Consider the following 19,558-nt stretch of genomic DNA (forward strand, 5'->3'; position numbering starts at 1 on the left):
TATATAGAATAAATACAGCGATATGCTTGGCAATCAAATTATTCGCAAAATTGGTAATAACCATTATAATTTAAATAAAGGACCAAATAAAACAATATCTCAAGAAAGAAGTGTATATGATAACTGCTACCGCTTGAGGATACGAGTGTTGCCAAAATTATGAAAGGTAAGAAGTTGTGTTCTCAATCAGCGTTATTGAGAGCACAACCTCAATGTAAGTCAGCTTGTTATATCAGTTGACGTCAGTGTAATAAGCTGAACAACGGAGACGAGATCATAGACAAACTTACTGCGCGAAAGGCTGTCCGTATGGACGGCTCTTTTTCACACATAGTACGTTGGCTATATCTTGCGCGAGTATGATATAAACGTAGCTCGGGCTGCTTTGACACATCGGTATCGGTATCGGTATAAATAGATCCTGCAGATATTCATATGAATATATTGTGCAGGCCTCAAGTTTGTACAATCAAAAGTATAGACTAAAATTACAACCTCAAAAACAAAAAATAAAAAAGCTTATTGTATGACATATATATCTCCGAGTTTCATATCTCGTATAGTTCTCGGAAGGAAGCTATTATGGTACTTGTTGTTATTTGCGGTTAAATTCATGGGCTGCGAGGAACGCTGACTTCTAGTGGTACAATGATCTTCATTTTTATTTTTACTAAAAAGCTCAGGAAACTTGTGTGATATTGCTCCTGGAGACTCGGAACAGGCAGACTCGGACACATGCTTGAATTGCCTCTTAAAAATCGAGGCATAAAATCGGTTAAAAGTAGTAAAGATATCCTGTACCCATTATTGCATTAAAATTTTAAAATAAACGATTTGTCACTATCGTAGCAGCTTGCCAGTGTAATTATTTTATGTTCACTCTTGCAAATAATTATGTTAGCCGCCTGTGTATTTGCCAGCGTGTCTTATCTAAGCTAGTTTTACCATACCCACTTTTACTTGTATACTTAGACCTCAATTTTTCTTACTTTGTATTGTTCACCTTATCATTTTGTGGGTTAATTATTCTAAGTTTATATATCTGAACGTTTTTTCACTTTTTTATTTTTTGGACTATAGCAGCACCACTACTCGTAGCCGAAGAGCTACCCTGCCGATGAAGGTCTTTACTAAATGTAACGCATACTATAACAGTTTCCTTCTTAGAACGATAAGTCGATAAGAGATATAAAGTTTAGCGATGTGTCCAGCTGGTGATAAATTTAACTCGTAATTGTAAATACTTCTTAGGAGTATACATTGGTTACATCTTACATCTTCTTCATAGAACGTACTAGAGCGGGTTGCGGCAAGCGGCACGCCTCATATGTTGAGCAGTTGTTAACACTAGATAATATTGTAATATATTGCCATATTAGCAAATAATTGTTTATTGTTGATGTGATGTACAGTTTTTTAAATTCACGAACAGTCTTTGGTAAAAAGCTGTTGTGATAAACAGACGTTCTTGCATATATAGTAGGAGGATCGCCTCTTCCAGCAGCTCGCGTGACAGTCGTACTAACTCGGTCCTGCATTAATTCATCATAGGTGGTAATTAATGAGTTGTGATTCTTGTCAGAGGAGAGGAGTCGCATTAGCAGATTTTGTCTACTGACCTTCCGTCTTTCACATAGTGTTTGCATATTTAAAGTATCTAAAGCTTTGGTGATGCTATCTCTTCCTTTCAGTTTACATATAAAACGTAGTGCGTTGTTTTGCACCATTTCAAGTTCATGTTGTAGTAGCTTAGTAGAAGGGTCCCACACAGTGGAGGCATACTCAATATGTGGCCTGCAAAGACTAGTATATGCTAAGAGTTTGGCCTTTTCAGGAGCTTCATATAGCACACGCTTAATCATGCCTAACTGCTGTCTCGCCCTTCTGGCTTTGGAGTCTATATGTTTGTCAAACTTCAGGTTAGATTGTAGGATAACACCTAGGTATTTGGTTTCTTCAACTATTTCTAATTATATGGTTATTTCTGACTATTCATTAGCCTATATTTTTGCCATTTTATTGAGGCCTGCATAATATGTTCGATGGAATATCTGCAGGTACTAATTTTACTGGTACTGAACTCAAATTGTCAGAGCTTTTCAATACCACGGGTTGGAGATTTCACCACGCCATAAACTGCTCATTCTTACTGCTTCCTCAAACTTGTTATGTTCTAGAGCAGTTAACTAGGGATTTGAATGCTAAGCAGAGTTAAAAAGCCAAAATAATGCTTTGTGGTGGTGCCCTTTGCACAGAGAAGGGCAGTGTAACCGAAAATCTCCATGACTGTCCTGTTGTCCAAAGTGCAACAGCTACTGTTGCTTTACACGACATACTATGCATCTTACCCGAAGCACGGTACATTTAGTTGATTCGAAAAACTGCATTAACATTTCTATGTCTAAGTGACATTGCTTGCTTCACTCAACCACTTTAGATACAGCTGCGCATAGCAAGGCTACTACTGATAACTATGCTATGTGTTAGACCAATAGTAACTAAGCATTTCAGTACAGTAGACACTCCTATAACGTAAACAATCCGTTCCAAGAACGTTTACGTTGTAGGGAATTTACGTTATGAGAACAGTAAAATACATTTAAATTGCCTAATCTGTTCCAAGATCTTTTCAAACTCACCCCTTTGTTGGAAGAAAAATCTTCACTTAACTCTTTCAATTTGTAGGCTGTACTGTAACTGCAGAATTATTGGTTTGCATAAACGACTTTTCTCCTTTTTATGATCAATCTCACTAGTTTTATAGACCATGATCGCGGTAGATTTACAACAAGTTAATAGGGACTGCACATTTTCGACGTTCATTTACAACGATTCGCATGTTTTTTCTGAACAGCAGTCTATTCTGCATAGTATGACTAATAACAAATATTTTGTACGTCTACAATAAGACAAAACAACAAAAAGTTTTTACTATAAAAAACAGTTCTACCTGTTCGGCATCTATCTCTATCCTGGAGTCAAGGTTGGGATAAAAATCATTTTTCGACGATACTCCAACTTGTGACATTAAGACTGGTAGATGGACGCTGTAACACCTGAACCAATTGATCACCTTTGTATTTATTAACGATGCGCAGCTATCCTATTCGCCTTTTTGTTGACACATTTAATGATTTACAACAACGAACTAGAATGTCACAAACGTTATATATAACGATATACAGAAGGCGTCTTTTCTCTTGCGATTGCGGCGAAATAAACTCGAATTTGAAAACTCACCCGACTTGACACTTTACGTTATATGGAATTTTTTATATCGTAGGAAGCAAAAACGTTACAGAAAGTTTACGATATCTGGAATTTACATTATAGGAAGTATACGTTATAGGAGCGTCTACTGTGTTTCTTAATGCTAATTTTTTTGTCTGAAACTTGCAAATTTCCTCAGTATTTTGATCAGCAATTATAGACTCCAGTCAGTGAAAAGTCATTTACTGATTTTTCATCATCCTAAACTGAGATATAGGTTCTGAAATAAACATTGAAGTCAGCCACAGAAAACAACTTCCATAATAACACATTGTTTCTTACGAGAAAACAAGCTTGTACGATTGTTACACGCACGGTTGTCACGTGTGCAGTTGTCACACATGCATTTGTTGCACGCGCGGTTTTACACACGGTTGAGTTTCATTGTGCTCAAATTTGCTACAGGTACTAGCAGATTCAACACAGTTTTTTTCATTCAATTTTTACTCATTACATAATGCATTTATGTTACAATATATTACATAGTTTATTAATTATTTCTACATAGCTACGCCATCAATTTTTTCTCTTTGGTCGCTTAAAAGGTTTGGTCTGCAATCGATTAGCCGATGGTCTTGTCTTACAAAAGGCCAGTGATAGTGTCAAGAAGGACATCAGATATAGTGTGACATCAGATATATGCATCTATACTTCATTCCTAACAATGAAACTAAATCATTTACTATGCTTTCTACAAGTCTGCCAGTCTACAAATTCTTTTGCTAGCAATCGCTTTTCCATGCTTAGCTGCAACATACAGATCTGACAACATGGCAACATGACATCTAGTAAAAGTTTTGCTATATCTGCCTGAGCTTAAAGGTTGACTTGCAACAAAATTCACATTACAGTTATTTGGTATCAAAAGATTCACCATGTCTTACTTTGTTGTGTTGTAGGTGCCAAATATGTGGAAATGTGATTACAAGCTCTTAAAAGCTCAAAAACGAAAAGCCGCTGTAGATTGGAATCTCTTTATTTATCTGACGTAGTCATTACAGTTTGATTATCGTCTTGTCACGTGATGTTTTCACGTGAATTGAAAGGCCAATAAAAAGCTCAATATAAAACTTATCGTAGCACTAGTTTATGACAAACGCTTCGGGTTTTACCGAAGACCCCGTATCAAATATAGATGCTCGCTACTTTACAGTTTTGTTTCGGCATTATCTAATCGTCAAATCGTAATCTGATCATGTGACCCAATACTTCACAAATAATTTTTGCAGCACTTTTCGATTATCACAGGTGACCAACAGGCTCGTCATGATTATCAGACAATGATATGTACTCCTTCGAGCTAAGGTTAAAAAGTTTAACGAATTTTTATGTTAAGTTATAAGATATCAGTGCTAAAAGTGACAGCATTACAACGACGATAAAACAGACGCGTAAGAACAATAGACATGGTTTTATTGAATGCGTGAAGTATATTTATGAAAATATTTTTTCGAATGAGGTTGCATGAAAGTGTAAACAGAAACCATCCTGTACAACTACGTCCCATTTGAGCCGTTTTGGAAAGGGAATCCTAACTACGGCGGTCTCGTGTGTCTGCGATTAACTGTTCGTTTTTTTAGCTTTTAAGAGCTTGTAATCACATTCCCATATATTTTGCGCCTACAACACAACATAGTAAGACATGGTGAATCTTATGATACCAAATAACTGTAATGTGAATTTTGTTGCAAGTCAACCTTTAAGGGTTATTACAGTCAGTTTGAGTACTGTAACAGTGTTTATTGCATTCATGATTGAGCAACATGGCTCGAATGCCCTTTGTCATGTACAAATATATCTGCAGGCGCAGTGTGTTCCATGACAATGATCAATAATGATCAGATGTTGGGTCTGGATCCGGAAGTGACATCGCCGATCAGTTCCCTTCTTATAGTAGGCAACAAAACATCAACTAGCAAACATGCGCTACCTTCACAGACTAAGCCAAACATCTGTCGGATCCCTGAGAGTGATCTCATGGCTAAGGTGAAAGCCTTCATTCCGACTATAGCTAAAAGCGAACAAGCAGAACCAGACCTTTCTAGACAAGATAGTCTGGTACAGCTCGTACCCATTTCTGACTCTGACAGCAATGATTCCGACAGCGAAAATGATGATGAAGATAATGGTGTTCACGTAGAAATGAGACTGGCGATGATGCCTGATATGTCTTCTGATAGCGAGGAGAGTTCTTGTCCGGAGCAGCCTTCACTCGGTGAAGTGACGGAAGATAATATTAAGCTACCGACTAACAAAAATATCAGGCAGACTCCGCCGTGCATAGAGGAGTTGAACTGATTCATAGAAAATGCATTATGTCTTCATATGTTCCTTTAATATGTAAATGTTATATATAGTAGTTTTTATTGTTGTAGTTATTTTACAGTTATGTAATAGCTTTGTCTGGACATTCATTTTTTTGTGGTTCTGCTACAGCGTAAATATCTGTTTTGCTGCACTTTTTGATGATGCCATTAATGGACTATAACTGATTATTGTCAGTCTTAGAATTGTTGTCTGGTAAATATTCTACCAACAATCAATCTTTGTTCTAACAATCCAAAGCAATGGCTTTGTTTGATTTGGTTAAATGGGAAAGCAATGCTTTTTATCAGCTGGCTTCGCAGGGCCTTCGGCGGTTTCCTGTTGCCAGCTGATGTGGAAGATGGCTGCAGTGTGTGTGATCTACCATGCGCTGATGATGGTAGGTAAGTTATGTTATTGCTGATGTAATGCGTCAATGTTAGGAGAGTAGCAAGTTTGATCGCGTTACATGCAACCTTGAAACCAGCAGTGGTCTGTAACTGGTATTATAATGACAGGATTTTACAGCTGCTAGATTTTGCGATTAAAAGGTAACAGTGTGTTTTGAAATGTTATTTCTATTAATATAACCTAATATGTTTCGTTTGAGAAGCTGAGGTAGCCAAAGCTCTTAGCAAAGCCAGTTATCACTGGGACATTGGCAGGTGTGGCCTTGCCACCCCTTTTGTCCCTCATGTACAACTACTGCGAATCGTAAGGTTTATGAAAGACTATTTTCTTTAAATTTATTAATCATTTAGTTGGAAGCGTTATAAACAGGTTAAAAGATCTGCTGAAGTTAGCATAAAATAATCATGTCTACCCGAATCTTGATTTTCAAAAAATTTACTCGTTATCTATTATCTCATGTATCTACATGAGAACAGTTAGTTTGTTCTGGTAAAATTTGGTTTGATAGAGCGAATAGGTGATTACCTAAGGAGTAAATTGTAAGTAAAGACAGCTTGGGAATTACCAACATTACCTGAATGATTTTTTCCATAAGCCTATTTGCCGATTGATTTTACCAAAAATCTAATTTTTTGGTTAAAAAGCATTTTAGGCCAAATCCAATTAAAAATGCTCTGCTTTACACATAGCTTCTGCTCAATGCGACCATCTAAAAGAAGTAAAGCTCAAACAGTTGAGACATTGAACCCTAGATCACATGTGGATGCTGCTGTAACTGATGATAAGCAGAATATTGGCATGCATGCTTGTTACAAGGATAAAAAGGTAAGAAAGTTTTTTATAAGGCGTCATGACAATTTCTTCATTAGCTACGTTTGATTGGAATTTCCTTGCAAAATGACTCAATTTATGTCAAAAAATTTTGTTACATCAATCAAAATTATTACTTCGCGTACCCTAATCGCTCACTCTGTATTCTCAGCTGAATAAAGTGAGCTTACAACCACAAATTCTTTAAATTAATTGCAATTCATTGCATAACTAAAAGGAAATTCTAGAATGAGTGAATATATGGATTACAAGAATAGGACAGAGATTTAAATTTAGCTGGAATTTTGAGCGACTTTTCTAAAAGGTTTTTACAAATAGTGACCAATTGTTCTAGAATCCCAGTCCTGCTAAAGGGGTAGAGCTAAAAATTGGTGCGATATCTACTAGGGACTGTGATAGTCAACAAGAGAATTTGAACAAAGTTACTGGAGGCGGAGATGAGCCGTAAGTCATTGTTAACTTTGAGGTCTGAATACATTTTTCATCCTATGAAACAAAATCTCTATAAGCAGAGCCGAGTCATAAGAATTTATAAAAATTGATTTAGGATGTCATAAAAATGTAAACTTCGCAATGAGGTATACTCATTTATATTATATTAACAGCATTATATTATACTATAATTATATAATAGTACTATAGATTTATAGTATAAACAACGTTATATTATCAATACATTATTAATATATTGATATATTAACAATACATTAATTAGCCAATGCTGCCGTTTTGATATCTGTTATACATCAATATTTCTATTACATAAATAACAAGTAACTTAATTTTTTATGATGAATTGGTTTCAAGCTCATGACTTAGTTGCAATATACTTATCAAGCTTTAATTTTCTTATTTTGTTTAAATGGTAACGAAGTTCAAATATCTTCCATATATTTTTAAATTATGTCTTATTCTGATTGAAAATTTTTTGATTGTGCAACTTTTCAAATACTGAAAATTATTATTTCATGCTACTTGCAAATTTACATTTGATATTTCCTCTTTTACTACCAAAACTATTGTTAACAGTTAAATATTAAAATTTTATGACTTTTTGCTGCAAATTGGAGTGGAAACTGATTAGATAGAAGCAATGTTTCTGCAAAGGAAATAATTTGAAGGCTGGAACAATACTACCAATAACAGTTTTCATGTGTTTTTAGGGATGCTCTAAAAACACATGAAAGTTCTATGCTCTAAAGTTCTATGTTTTCTTCAGTCAATTTCAAATAAATCAAAGCGCTGATGCCTTCAATGTAGGGAATTAGCCTTGAAAGATTAAGCTTTGCCTAAAACAGCAATCACTTTGAAACTTACTGTAATCAAGATAATTCTTTTTTTGTGTTAGTGAAACTGTGACAGAAGAAATAATAGAGCAGTCGTCTTCCCTTTCCAAAGATGATAACTTGTCCAAGTCTTCCTCCCCACAGATTGATTGTCAATTGTGAGTTTTCAATGGTAAACAAATTAAAAGAGGGTGATTTTTAATCTTTTATATACATATTTTTCTCCAAAACAAGCTAATTTTGAGAAAATTATTTGTGTTATTTATGTTATTTATATTATTGCTGTTATTTATGTTATTTATATTATTTCTGTTATTTATATTATTTCTGTTATTTCCACTATTTATGTTATCTTAATTATTTATAGTTTTTATATTATTTATGTTACTCATAATATTTGTTATTTATATTATTTCTGTTATTTATATTATTTACACTTATGTTTTTTATGTTATTTATGGTTTTTATATTATTTATGTTGTTTATGGTATTTATATTATTTATGTTATTTATATTATTGTATTTATATTATTTATGTTATTTATATTATTTACAATCGTAAATTGATTTAAAGATAAACTTCACAAAATTTTAGTAGATTTTATCAGAAAGTACTAGTATTTTTTATCATTTGCAATTGTTTTTGGTGTTTGAAGTGAACTGACTACCAGGATGTTTTAAAGTTGAATTTGACAAAACTTGATCGCGATTAAAACGCTCAGAAGAGCAATATGTGTCGAAATGACGTCACTAGTTACGCGGTTGCCTTTTTCTCTCATTAATATCAGCTGTTGCATTCAAGATGCAGTGTTATGCGTCTCTGTACTGTCAGTTTCTTTACACTTATAGATGTCATAATCGCACTTTCGCTTGATTTGAGCCTTTTAACTATGATTAAGTTTTGTTGATTGTAATCTTGAAACATCCTGGCAGTCAAACCACCTCAAATATCAAGAACAATCGCAGATGATAAAAAATACTGATATTTTTTGATAAAATCTACCAAAATTCTGTGTAAGTTCATTTTTAAAAAGAAAGAAATGATTGCTCCTCCCATCACTGTCTTCATATTATAGTAATGATTGTTTATCTTTTTACTAGTGTTTGCTTATTCAACTGGCACCATGTTCTTTATCTTCACTTTATTACTGAGACATCATGCAGCTCTTGGAAGCATCCAGCCTTGAGTACAGACCATCTACACTGATGAACTGTAGCAATGATTCCGTGTTGATGCAGAATAGTATATATTTTATTATCACTAATCATATCTTGGAAAACAGTTCTGTATAATAATATGTCATGAGCAAACAAAATATTTACATTTTCGATATGTATATGAACTCCATTTCCATCACTTGCGAAAATAATCCAACATTGAATATATTTTGTGCAGGTGAACAACATCACCGATGAGAAAGCGGGCTGCAACATAACAATATTGTTTAATTATAATTGCTATCAGTATTTAATTGATATGTAATTAATTATTTTACACCAACTATACTTCATAAGCTGTTTTGGTATAGAGTTATGACTTGTACTCGAACATCACTTCCGCTTCTTATAGGCCCCTGACTGCTAGTCATAGAATAGCGTCAGACACAGATATGAACCTGCAGACTGACAAATCAGATGACCACATTAGCTGCGGCTCTGCAGAAAGCAAAACTCCGTCTGTTTCCGAGTCTATAAGTCACTTGAACCTCCTCCCTAGTTCTTCACTGAGGTCACTAAGTGTTGGTTCCTTTGCTCATGACGAAGAGAAAGTAGAAGACCAAAGTACCAAAAGTATTTTAACACTTCGGTTTGTTGTCAACGATGACGAGCAGTTTAAACAGGTCTCATCCGAAACGCAATCGGAATCCGATTCTGATCGAACTGTAGAAATAGCAATAAGATACAGAGTTATTGATGAATCAGAACACCTCGTTGTAAACAAGCCAGAGGAGACTAAATTAGAGAGGACCGGTGAGATTGGGAAAACCGAACTTTTCATCTTAGATGAGGCCAATGTTACAGATTCGACAGCTTGCCAAACAGCCGAGATTCCTCAAGAAGCCTCTGGTACAACTGTAACATCCTGCGAGGCACCTGACGTAGCTAAAGAAGGCAATACTATAGATTTGGCATCCTGCCAGACAGCTGACACTGAAGTTATTAAAGAAGGTCCAGAGACCGCAAATAACACCAGGGATGTCTGTGAAGTATGCACTTACATGTATATATTACTTTGTATTATCTGTTATAGAAACTATCGATTGACATCAGAAAATAATCATTCCAACGTCTATTGTTTATATGAATATGCATTTATATCATACAGAGAGTTGACTCCGCCAGTAAAAATGGGGACCCACTAGTGCCTACTCCTGAAGAAGTGTCTGTGGAGGAGGCAACTGCTGAGAAATGTGCAGGTTGGTTAACACACTTCATTAAAAATAGCTATAGTGCGATGAAAAATTTATTTTATATTATGTTTTTTCAACGACTACTATTATTTGATCTTTTCAAACGGTGACTTAGTTGTTGAGCTGTTGAACAAATAATCTTGGCATGATTTTGTCTGACCATTGATCATATGTTTGTAAATACCAAAACACCTTTTTAATATATATATATGGCAGGTCTCATAGGCTTCTGGCCATCACTTTCAAAGCGTAGGAAGATTTACACCTTTTTTATGGTGTTTTGTGAACTTTAGCTATAAGATTTTTTAGATAAAAGCGTCTCTCCCGCCAGTAGTCATGGAAAAAGGCCTCGCAGATCACGATCTCTTACATTAGCCAACCGAAAGCATTGTCATACAACACGGAGAAGTGCCAGCGCCTCTCCTGAACAAGATTGTAAGATTCTTATTTTAGAGCTGACACTTTTAGGAAATGTTACTTTATCATTTTTATCACCTGCCTATAAGAGTCATTGATACTTTATGTGGTGATATAAGGCACCCTTTGATTGATAGGAACAGAAAGCTATGCAAATATTTATAAGTTTATTAGCATCATAATCATGCATTACGTTTACTAAGTTTCCATACAGCTATAGTGTGGTGACATCTGGGGGCACCAGTGCCAAAGCCCAACCCTGGGCCGACGTGTAGACCATATTTCCATATAGCTCTATAGTAGAGCGATGATTCAGTGATGCTCTATGTCAAGGTTGTATCTGTAAGGAAAGAAAGTCCTACGCACACACGCAAGTATGACGCCATTGGTCGCTAAGGCTGTTTCCATGGCACAAAGATGGCGCATCGTGCGAGTGTTTACCTTCCAAACAGCGACACTGAATCACGGCAGAATGAAAGCAACACGACTATTTCCATGATGGCATTGCAGTGCCACATGGCAAATGTCGCTGTATGGAAACTTACTAGATGTTTATGATTAGTTGTCATGCTATTAGCTTCATACAAATTTGTTGGCTCATCTGTTAGGATGCATCACAGTGCGTATTTAATACTGATAGCTTTTAATTCTGCCATATGTTCCAGCATCTCGCAGCAGCTCCAGCTATGTAACTGCAAGGGATCGTAGCCTTGAATACGTGCGTGATGAGGAGTTCTTTGACAAGACCAATCAAAATACAGAATGGATTAAAAAGTTGGCTGTAAGCAATCTATAGAGTTTTTCTTGTTGGATGGTATGCCTCAGTGCTGAGTGGAAAATATTTGTTAGAGTGGGCGCTGCGTATGAAGCTACGCATGGAGTGTGGGGTGCTACGCATGGAGTTTGGGGTGCTACGCATGGAGTGTCAGTGGTGCTACGCATGGTGTGTGGTGCTACGCATGGTGTGTGTGGTGCTACGCATGGTGTGTGTGGTGCTACGCATGGTGTGTGTGGTGCTACGCATGGTGTGTGGGGTGCTACGCATGGTGTGTGGGGTGCTACGCATGGTGTGTGTGGTGCTACGCATGGTGTGTGTGGTGCTACGCATGGTGTGTGTGGTGCTACGCATGGTGTGTGTGGTGCTACGCATGGTGTGTGGTGCTACGCATGGTGTGTAGTGCATCTAGGGTAGCTTGTATGGGCCTAAGATGGATATGTTGAGTTGTTTGCCATACTGTAGATAACGTATGTGATGATATGCATAATATACGTTGGCTAGGCTGCTTAAATGGTGCTGTGTAACCATGGGTGTTGCTATGCGCAACGTGTTCTGCTGTGGAATATGCATTGCTCACAATCTATGTAATACACAGGCTGATGAGTGTGATGCATAGACCTATTAACTATACGTGTAATTAATAGGTCTATGGTGTGGTGTTACAATTGAATGTATTTAGATGTTCACCCCTACTCGTATACTCTGGTGTTGTAGCTGTACTCTAACATGCACCGTAACAGTGAAGCAACCATTGTGTTGCTCATATCAACAAAGCAGCTTGTTATGTGTTGAGAAACTTCAGTTTTGTTTTAGCAAGTAATAAGTCAGCATTGATTTTCTTCTGCAGTTGAGTAAACCGATAGAAGACTTCAAGAGACCACTAACAAAGAGAGCACCACCATTGAAAAAGGGCCCGATGCAAGCCACATTATCAGGACAGCAGATGTGCTCCCTTGTGGCTTTGCAGCAAGAAATGGAACCTAAAGCAATTAAATCGCGCTACAACTATCGACCAAAAAAATCATGAGAGATATTTGTTTGTGAAGTCATTATATTCATAAATGGTTCAATGTAGTCTATAGTCAAGGCCAGATATGGTAAATAGTATACAAAATAAAGAATATCATATATAACCCCTTTGGATTCATATATTCACCTAAAACAGTGAGATTTGTGTATATACCCATGGCTGTGAGCAGCATATTACAATGACTGTGCATAAATGAGATTTAATACCAAATATGCATTGCGAAAGAGCTGAAAAAATAGAGATGCGGAGGGTACAGGCAGGTGAGCGTTTAGTCAGTAGCGCAGATATACGCCCGCCATGTTTAATCAACCTTAGGCTAAGGTATAATCATGCTTATTCCTATATCTAACCTTGTAGGATAACTGAAGAAATCCTACAAACATTTAGTAATGTTGTTTGACATCCTTATGCAGATCACTGCTGGTCCCTGACACCAGTACACTTATAATAGTGCCATGCGGATGAGCACTGCTTGACTATGTGCCTGAGAGTCAACACAGTCGGTCATTGCACTATTATATAGTATAAAAATATATTGATAGTGTTAGATAATTATGGGTATACCGAGTAGGTGGAATGGCATGTTACTAGGGAGGTAGCATTCCCACCCCGTCTTTCTGACAGTAAAGTTCTTTAAGACTTTTCAACTCCTCTATCAGTGCCTTATTTTGATTCTCTAATACAGCCACACGGTTCTCAAGACACTTCACGTACTCTTTCTTTTTCCTTCTGCACTCTTTCGCTGCCTCTCTACAAGTCAGTCAGACGCATCAGGGCATATGGTCAACACGACAGAAATACAACTAGACAATTCAACAGTAACAGGAATATTCCAAAATGCATAGAATATTTGCATGCAGCTAGCTGTATACTAATGGAAAATGAATTTGGTGATAGATTTTCAGCAACAAGTGTACATAGACAAAACTGGTACAGGTGAGACAAACTCAAACAACCAGGCGATGAACGGCATGACTAACAACACAGAGACAGAGATTGTTCATTACCGATTTTTTAGTAGTCGAAGTTCACGCTTTCGAGATGCCTCTTCTCCAACACCGCCTCCTCCGGTAGCCATAACTACACCCTGGCCACCTATGGCGCTAAGTTGATAGGCTGACCCTGTGGGTATAATCAACTGCCCGTCTGGGCCCTGGGCGTACTGTACTATCGTAGTACCTACAGATGGGAAACAGGAGCAACGTGACAGACAATAGAAAACCAAGACTAGTGCGAGTAGAGTAATACAACTGAAGTGCCATGCATGCAATACTTACACCTAATTGCCTTTCTAGGTGGCTGACCGCATGATTGTCTCAATTTGATCAGCCATATTATACAGAATGAGACAGCCAGAAGAGTTGTGTATCAGCTAAATGCCTGACCAATGAAAAGGCAGCCTCTATGTGATGATTATTATTTATTATAATTTAATGCCCAGACACTTATTTTACTCGTAAAAGCCTCACCTAAATATGTATTAATACTAGCTGTGCTACCCGATGTTGCCCGGATAATAAAAAAGTCTTTGGTCAGAAAATTGATTTGTATTTAACATATAACATTTGCCATTCAAACTTTCAAACCACATATCAGTGATTAGGAGATAAAATAAAAACAACTGTAAAGGTTTCCAAACTTTGTGAAACAACTTTTAAACTTCATATCATGAGGAAAATACTTTTGCGCAGGTCAAATAAAAAAAATAAATAAAACGACTATAAAAAAGTTTAGATGTAAATGCGAAATAGTTAGCAATTAATAGCTAAATTAAGTCGTTTTGCTACGACTACAATAAAAGATGATTTTGTAATGATAGAATTGATATGAACTGAGAAAACAAAATGAAAATCCTGAATATGTTGAATTAATAATAACAATTCTTGCATAGAAGGGTATGTGTATGAAAAAAGTTACTGTTCCACCAGAAGCTATCCATCAAAACTTTGAATACGACGATACTGGTACCTCTCGATACTGGTACAAATGTAAAAATGAGATATGGTACTGTCTTTGTCTGACCGAACGGAGAGATAAGTTCGAGGCTTTCCTATGAAGACGATATAATTGTTCGCGTGAGAAGAATTGGCCTTGACACCAGATACAGTTATCGAACCTTATAAAAATATTTCTTAACAGGGGCATCGTAACGCGTATCCGCATTGGTAAAATAATCAGCGCAATAGCTGGAATGAGTCATACTTTGAGAAATATATATATATGTTGACTGTCACTTGTTGCAATTACTTGTAATTAACTTGAAACAGACTAAACCAGCCCTCATCACATTATTGATAGTTTTTACAGCAGCATATTAGGAATAACTGTACACCCCTTCAAATGATGGTACAATTCTAACAAAACCACTTATTAGTCAGTATATGATCTACCATGTCATAGGTAGCAAATACTAATCTCCCGAATGAACATAATTTACATAGAATTTCAAATGAAGGTGCAGCATCAATCTAACCTCTGCTATACAGATTTGGCGGATTAGGCTAGCACTTTTTGAGCTAAGGTTTAATTTACAGAGCTATGCAAAATTATAACTGTGTACTTGGATGAATAGAAACCATTATAACAAATATAAACTTTCAAGACAACAAAACTTGGTTAGTGTTTACACAATACCCTTTTCTAGTCTAAATGCCGTTAACGACATTGTCTTAAGGCTTAAGCGCATCGAAGGAGAAATCAGGGGCATTTATTATGACAGTAGTGATAAAAATTGCACACTTTTTGGTATTTGTTTTTTTAAAAATATTTTTATTGAAGCAATTATTTCAAATGATGTAATATTATTTAATAGTGACAAAGTTTTTATTGCGAGTTGAACTACTTTCTTTCGCGTTCTATTTGAAAACCTACTGTCTTGAGATCAGCCAGCTAATCACAACAAAACAGCAAGCATAAATATCAAATGCTCCTAATGAATGTGAATACACTAGCGTGCAATGCTACTGTCAACGTTCATGAACCTTTTCCCTTACAAAGAGTCCAGCAATGAGCTGTTAGTTTAAATGCTCATATCAGATTGCTAAGACACAAGTTTGATAGCATGTAGAGACCACCCATACTTTGTATATGTACATTATGCTATGATTCAGTCTATAAAAGGAAGGTGAACCGATAAAAATCGATACATACCTGATGAGGAAACAGCGGGGTCACTGTTGCTCATGGTGAGTGTCTGTATGCCATGGCCTGCTCCATCTGTCAGTTGTATTGCACTCGCTGGTATTACTGGAAGACAATGCTCAGTTTAGGAAACAGATTAGACATAGGAATAACCTCCTTACAGAATTACTTTTGAAATGGTACTATATTCATCTTGGTCGCCGGTACATCCCACAGCCGATGAGTAAGCGAGGTCAAGCGAGATCGGTGCTTTAACCACCTTCTCAACACCTAGCAAATACTGCTGCTGTATTTGGGCGAAAACAACTTGAAATGTATCAAGAATACACTACTAGCATTTTCCTCTTGCATATGCCTGATATGCAATAAACAAGTAACATGAAATTCATATGTCATATCACACCTCACACTTGACTCAGCAGAGTGAAGTCATATGCATGCATATCACACCTCACACTTGGTTCAGCAGAGTGGAGTCATATGCATTCATATTACACCTCACACCTGGCTCAGCAGAGTGGAGTCATATGCATGCATATCACACCTCACACTTGATTCAGCAGAGTAGAGTCATATGCATGCATATCACACCTCACACTTGGCTCCGCAGAATAGAGTCATATGCATGCATAAAGTTATGGTGCAGAAATGTATGCTTAAGAATGCTTATTGACTTAACAAACAAAACCAAAAGGCATAAAGATGGATTAGAATGAGATATAGTATAGATATTAACTATTTATATTAATTAATTATATTTACAGTTTGGGAGTTAACTGGCGATGGTTTAAAATGAGTTAACATAAATACAGGCCTATGCATAACGGCTAAATGTTTTAGTCAATTTGGTGACTTATTTAACAATGGAAACAAACGTTAACAGCCAACTGATTTTGGCTTGAATACATTAAAAAGAAGATCTATAAACTGTCAGCCCACAAATCAATAGCAAACTGTCTAAATAAATAAAAAAGTATTTTCTTGATAGAATTTTTAACTACAAGACTGATGGCGTTGCTATATTGATTTGTACTTAGCCATTTTGAAAACAGCAAATAAAATGCGTCATTAAATACTTTTTGATGTAAAATATATTCCCCAAGACTGTAAGATGTGTGTTCAGAGAGTTAATAAAAAATGTACAAAATCTACATAATATTATTATTATGATATTGTATTATGCAGCGCATAACCAACATTGACCATTCCAATATAGTACAGATGAAAATGATGCGGTGTACAAGGTGTACAAGGCAGTCAGAGTTGGCAAAGCAAGTGTTTATGTAACGCAAGAACCCCAAAAGCTTATATATGCGGAGACACTCACCAACGGCATTGTTGTTTGAGTATACGATCTGTCCGTTACCATTGTCAGGATTTCCGCTGTCATCACTTCCATCCTCTTCCTGTATTTTATCCCCCATCATGTCAGAGCCTGTTCCAGAAAGATCATTTAGAATCTTTCTGTAAGACGGACGCCTTGCCAGCAGCTCCCTGCGCGCAGCATTGTCTACGTCTTCCTGATCTCCCAATGACTATGAGACAAAATTGATACTGGTTGAATATTTGTTAGGTATAAATGGGGAAAAAATGAGACCGGCATACAGCTTACTGATAGGTAGTAACAGCATTGTCAGCAACATATTTCAAGTACCAAACATATATAGAATAGGGCCTATACATGTATATATGTAGTTGGCTAGTGGTTAAGGGATAATGGACAAACGTAAAACAACCTGCAAATTCATCCTTTGAAAACTGTCGATGTTGAAAAGAAATGAAATGTAAGCTAACGCAATAAGAATGAATCACATATATCTTATCTTGTTTTATCAACAGATAATATAGCATAATATATAACTTAAGCATAATAATAGCATAATCTTTCAAAATCTATGAATCAAGGATAGGCCTAATAGACAACCTTCAACACACGCTATGCCAGAAGCTAGTAGTTGAACGTGTTAACTGAATACCGTATTTTTATTTAATTTGTGTGTAAAACTACCCAATATGAATATTTTATGCCGATGAACTGGCAAGTGAAAAAAGTGTAAAGATCAACAACAGGCGAATAGAAAAAGAAGCACAGATCTATCTAGCTAACAGAAAATATTGACAATAGATTTGATTTATTAGGCAGTAGTAACGTTTCTTCATGAACAATCAAAAAAATTCATGAGTAGTAGTAGTCACAGTTATGGTAGGGAAAAACCAGAGAGCAATTTATAGGGCGACTTGTGAAATGATCAACAATTTTACAAGTTACTTACGCTGGAATTGTCATCATCGCCCAGGTTATCCATAACTTGTATATATTGTTCTAAAATGAGATTTGAATGATGATGACATGTTTGTTTGAAAAATGTAAGAAACACATATATTGCCTTCAAACTCTGACCACCACCGAAATAATTTGTCTATAGGCTTAACCAACAGTTAAGTCAATAACTTGACATGCAGCACTTGAAGTAATAATTACAGTATACAGAACATTGAGTATTATAAAATATAGCGTCTATACAGAGTACACAGTACCTGCCATGTTTTCTAGTAATTTTTCAGAACTGCCGTATAAACATCTCTTTCTATTTATTCTAAACACGCTTGCTTCGTTTCTAGGCTCTTATCTAAAGATCTATGTACACCCAAAAACTTACTAGAACTTCTGACTAAATATTAACAGAACCTATAATAGTGGGACATCCTTATTGTTTATTTTCCGGAAATAACAAACGTACTATACGGCTAGACTAAGACAACAATTTAATTATTCTTTGTTTATTCACACACAGCATAACTAGTACAACATAGTATCATATATAACAATTTATAACATAACATAAGAACATGTGTAAAGTATGGTATAGCATAAGGAGAAATATAACGAATAAATTATGATTTCTCACTATTTTATTTTATTAGCTGTAGCATTAGAAGAAAACGTAAGTTGATGTAAGAAACTGTTCCAGATCATCTTAGGCTTTCTCTGGCGTCATCAAAGGTACTTTAAGAACACTCAGAAAACTCCTACACGTGAGGGCTTTCCCCTATTGTTTATCCTTACTTACCCACCAACTACGTATTTTTCGTCAGCGATATTGGAGTAATTTCACTGGACACGTAATTTTCACGTCAGCTGAAATTCACTAGCGTCATCAACTTGGGATCAGAACAAAAGAATATCACTGCGCGTGACATAAAAGGCCCGGAGTAACTAAAGGAAAAGTGTAATAAAAAAGTAAAAATATCCTTGATTTTAGGGTCACATAATTTAACTTTTATTTTTTTAAATATTAAAAAAATAATAGATAAATAGCAGTCCGGCGTAATTTTCTTTCGCGTATGGACAAAGTTTTACAATATCAAGGAAAGGACAACTTCTATCTACATGTACATTTGAAGTAGCGTTAACATATGGGGGAAAACAATTCTACAAAGGATTCGTATACCTGTACGTAACGGAATATGACTTCAACAAAAACTTTTCGAAAAATGCAGTTAGAACATACGGGGAACATACCTGCCAACTCTCACGCATTGGGCGTGAGACTCACGCAATCACCCTAAAGAAAAATAGGAAAGGTGTGAGATTTTAGCCCCAATTTTCACAATTTTATATATACTATCATTGATACATCAATTGCCCCAAAACCAAATCTCAAGCATTGCGCCACTC

General features: G+C 36.1%; 3 protein-coding genes across 5 annotated transcripts; 2 read left to right on the top strand and 1 right to left on the bottom strand.

Moving 5' to 3' along the window:
* Window positions 1-2,020: 2,020 nt before the first annotated feature.
* On the top strand, window positions 2,021-5,813 carry LOC137387491 (uncharacterized). Its single transcript, XM_068073928.1, has 2 exons — window positions 2,021-2,358; window positions 5,075-5,813. The coding sequence occupies exons 1-2, from the start codon at window positions 2,283-2,285 to the stop codon at window positions 5,566-5,568; spliced, it is 570 nt and encodes a 189-aa protein (XP_067930029.1). The 5' UTR covers window positions 2,021-2,282; the 3' UTR covers window positions 5,569-5,813.
* An 842-nt stretch (window positions 5,814-6,655) lies between these two features.
* On the top strand, window positions 6,656-13,290 carry LOC137388851 (uncharacterized). 2 transcript variants are annotated; one of them, XM_068075314.1, is made up of 8 exons: window positions 6,656-6,810; window positions 7,151-7,260; window positions 8,165-8,260; window positions 9,673-10,309; window positions 10,429-10,519; window positions 10,823-10,948; window positions 11,596-11,711; window positions 12,556-13,290. In XM_068075314.1, exons 1-8 carry the CDS (start codon window positions 6,685-6,687, stop codon window positions 12,733-12,735), a joined length of 1,482 nt encoding a protein of 493 aa, XP_067931415.1. In that variant the 5' UTR covers window positions 6,656-6,684; the 3' UTR covers window positions 12,736-13,290. The 2 variants fall into 2 exon arrangements, with proteins under 2 accessions (XP_067931415.1, XP_067931416.1); XM_068075315.1 differs by lacking the exon at window positions 8,165-8,260.
* LOC137388853 (cyclic AMP-responsive element-binding protein 1-like) lies at window positions 12,742-19,044 on the bottom strand. Of its 2 annotated transcripts, none has more exons than XM_068075316.1 (6): window positions 18,951-19,044; window positions 18,153-18,202; window positions 17,207-17,414; window positions 15,889-15,984; window positions 13,746-13,917; window positions 12,742-13,488 (listed from the first exon to the last, which is right to left on the bottom strand). In XM_068075316.1, exons 2-6 carry the CDS (start codon window positions 18,183-18,185, stop codon window positions 13,326-13,328), a joined length of 672 nt encoding a protein of 223 aa, XP_067931417.1. In that variant the 5' UTR covers window positions 18,186-18,202; window positions 18,951-19,044; the 3' UTR covers window positions 12,742-13,325. The 2 variants fall into 2 exon arrangements, with proteins under 2 accessions (XP_067931417.1, XP_067931418.1); XM_068075317.1 differs by having other exon boundaries at window positions 18,789-18,994.
* Window positions 19,045-19,558: the final 514 nt, after the last annotated feature.

This window comes from Watersipora subatra, chromosome 2, assembly GCF_963576615.1.
Source record: "Watersipora subatra chromosome 2, tzWatSuba1.1, whole genome shotgun sequence".
Taxonomy (NCBI): domain Eukaryota; kingdom Metazoa; phylum Bryozoa; class Gymnolaemata; order Cheilostomatida; family Watersiporidae; genus Watersipora; species Watersipora subatra.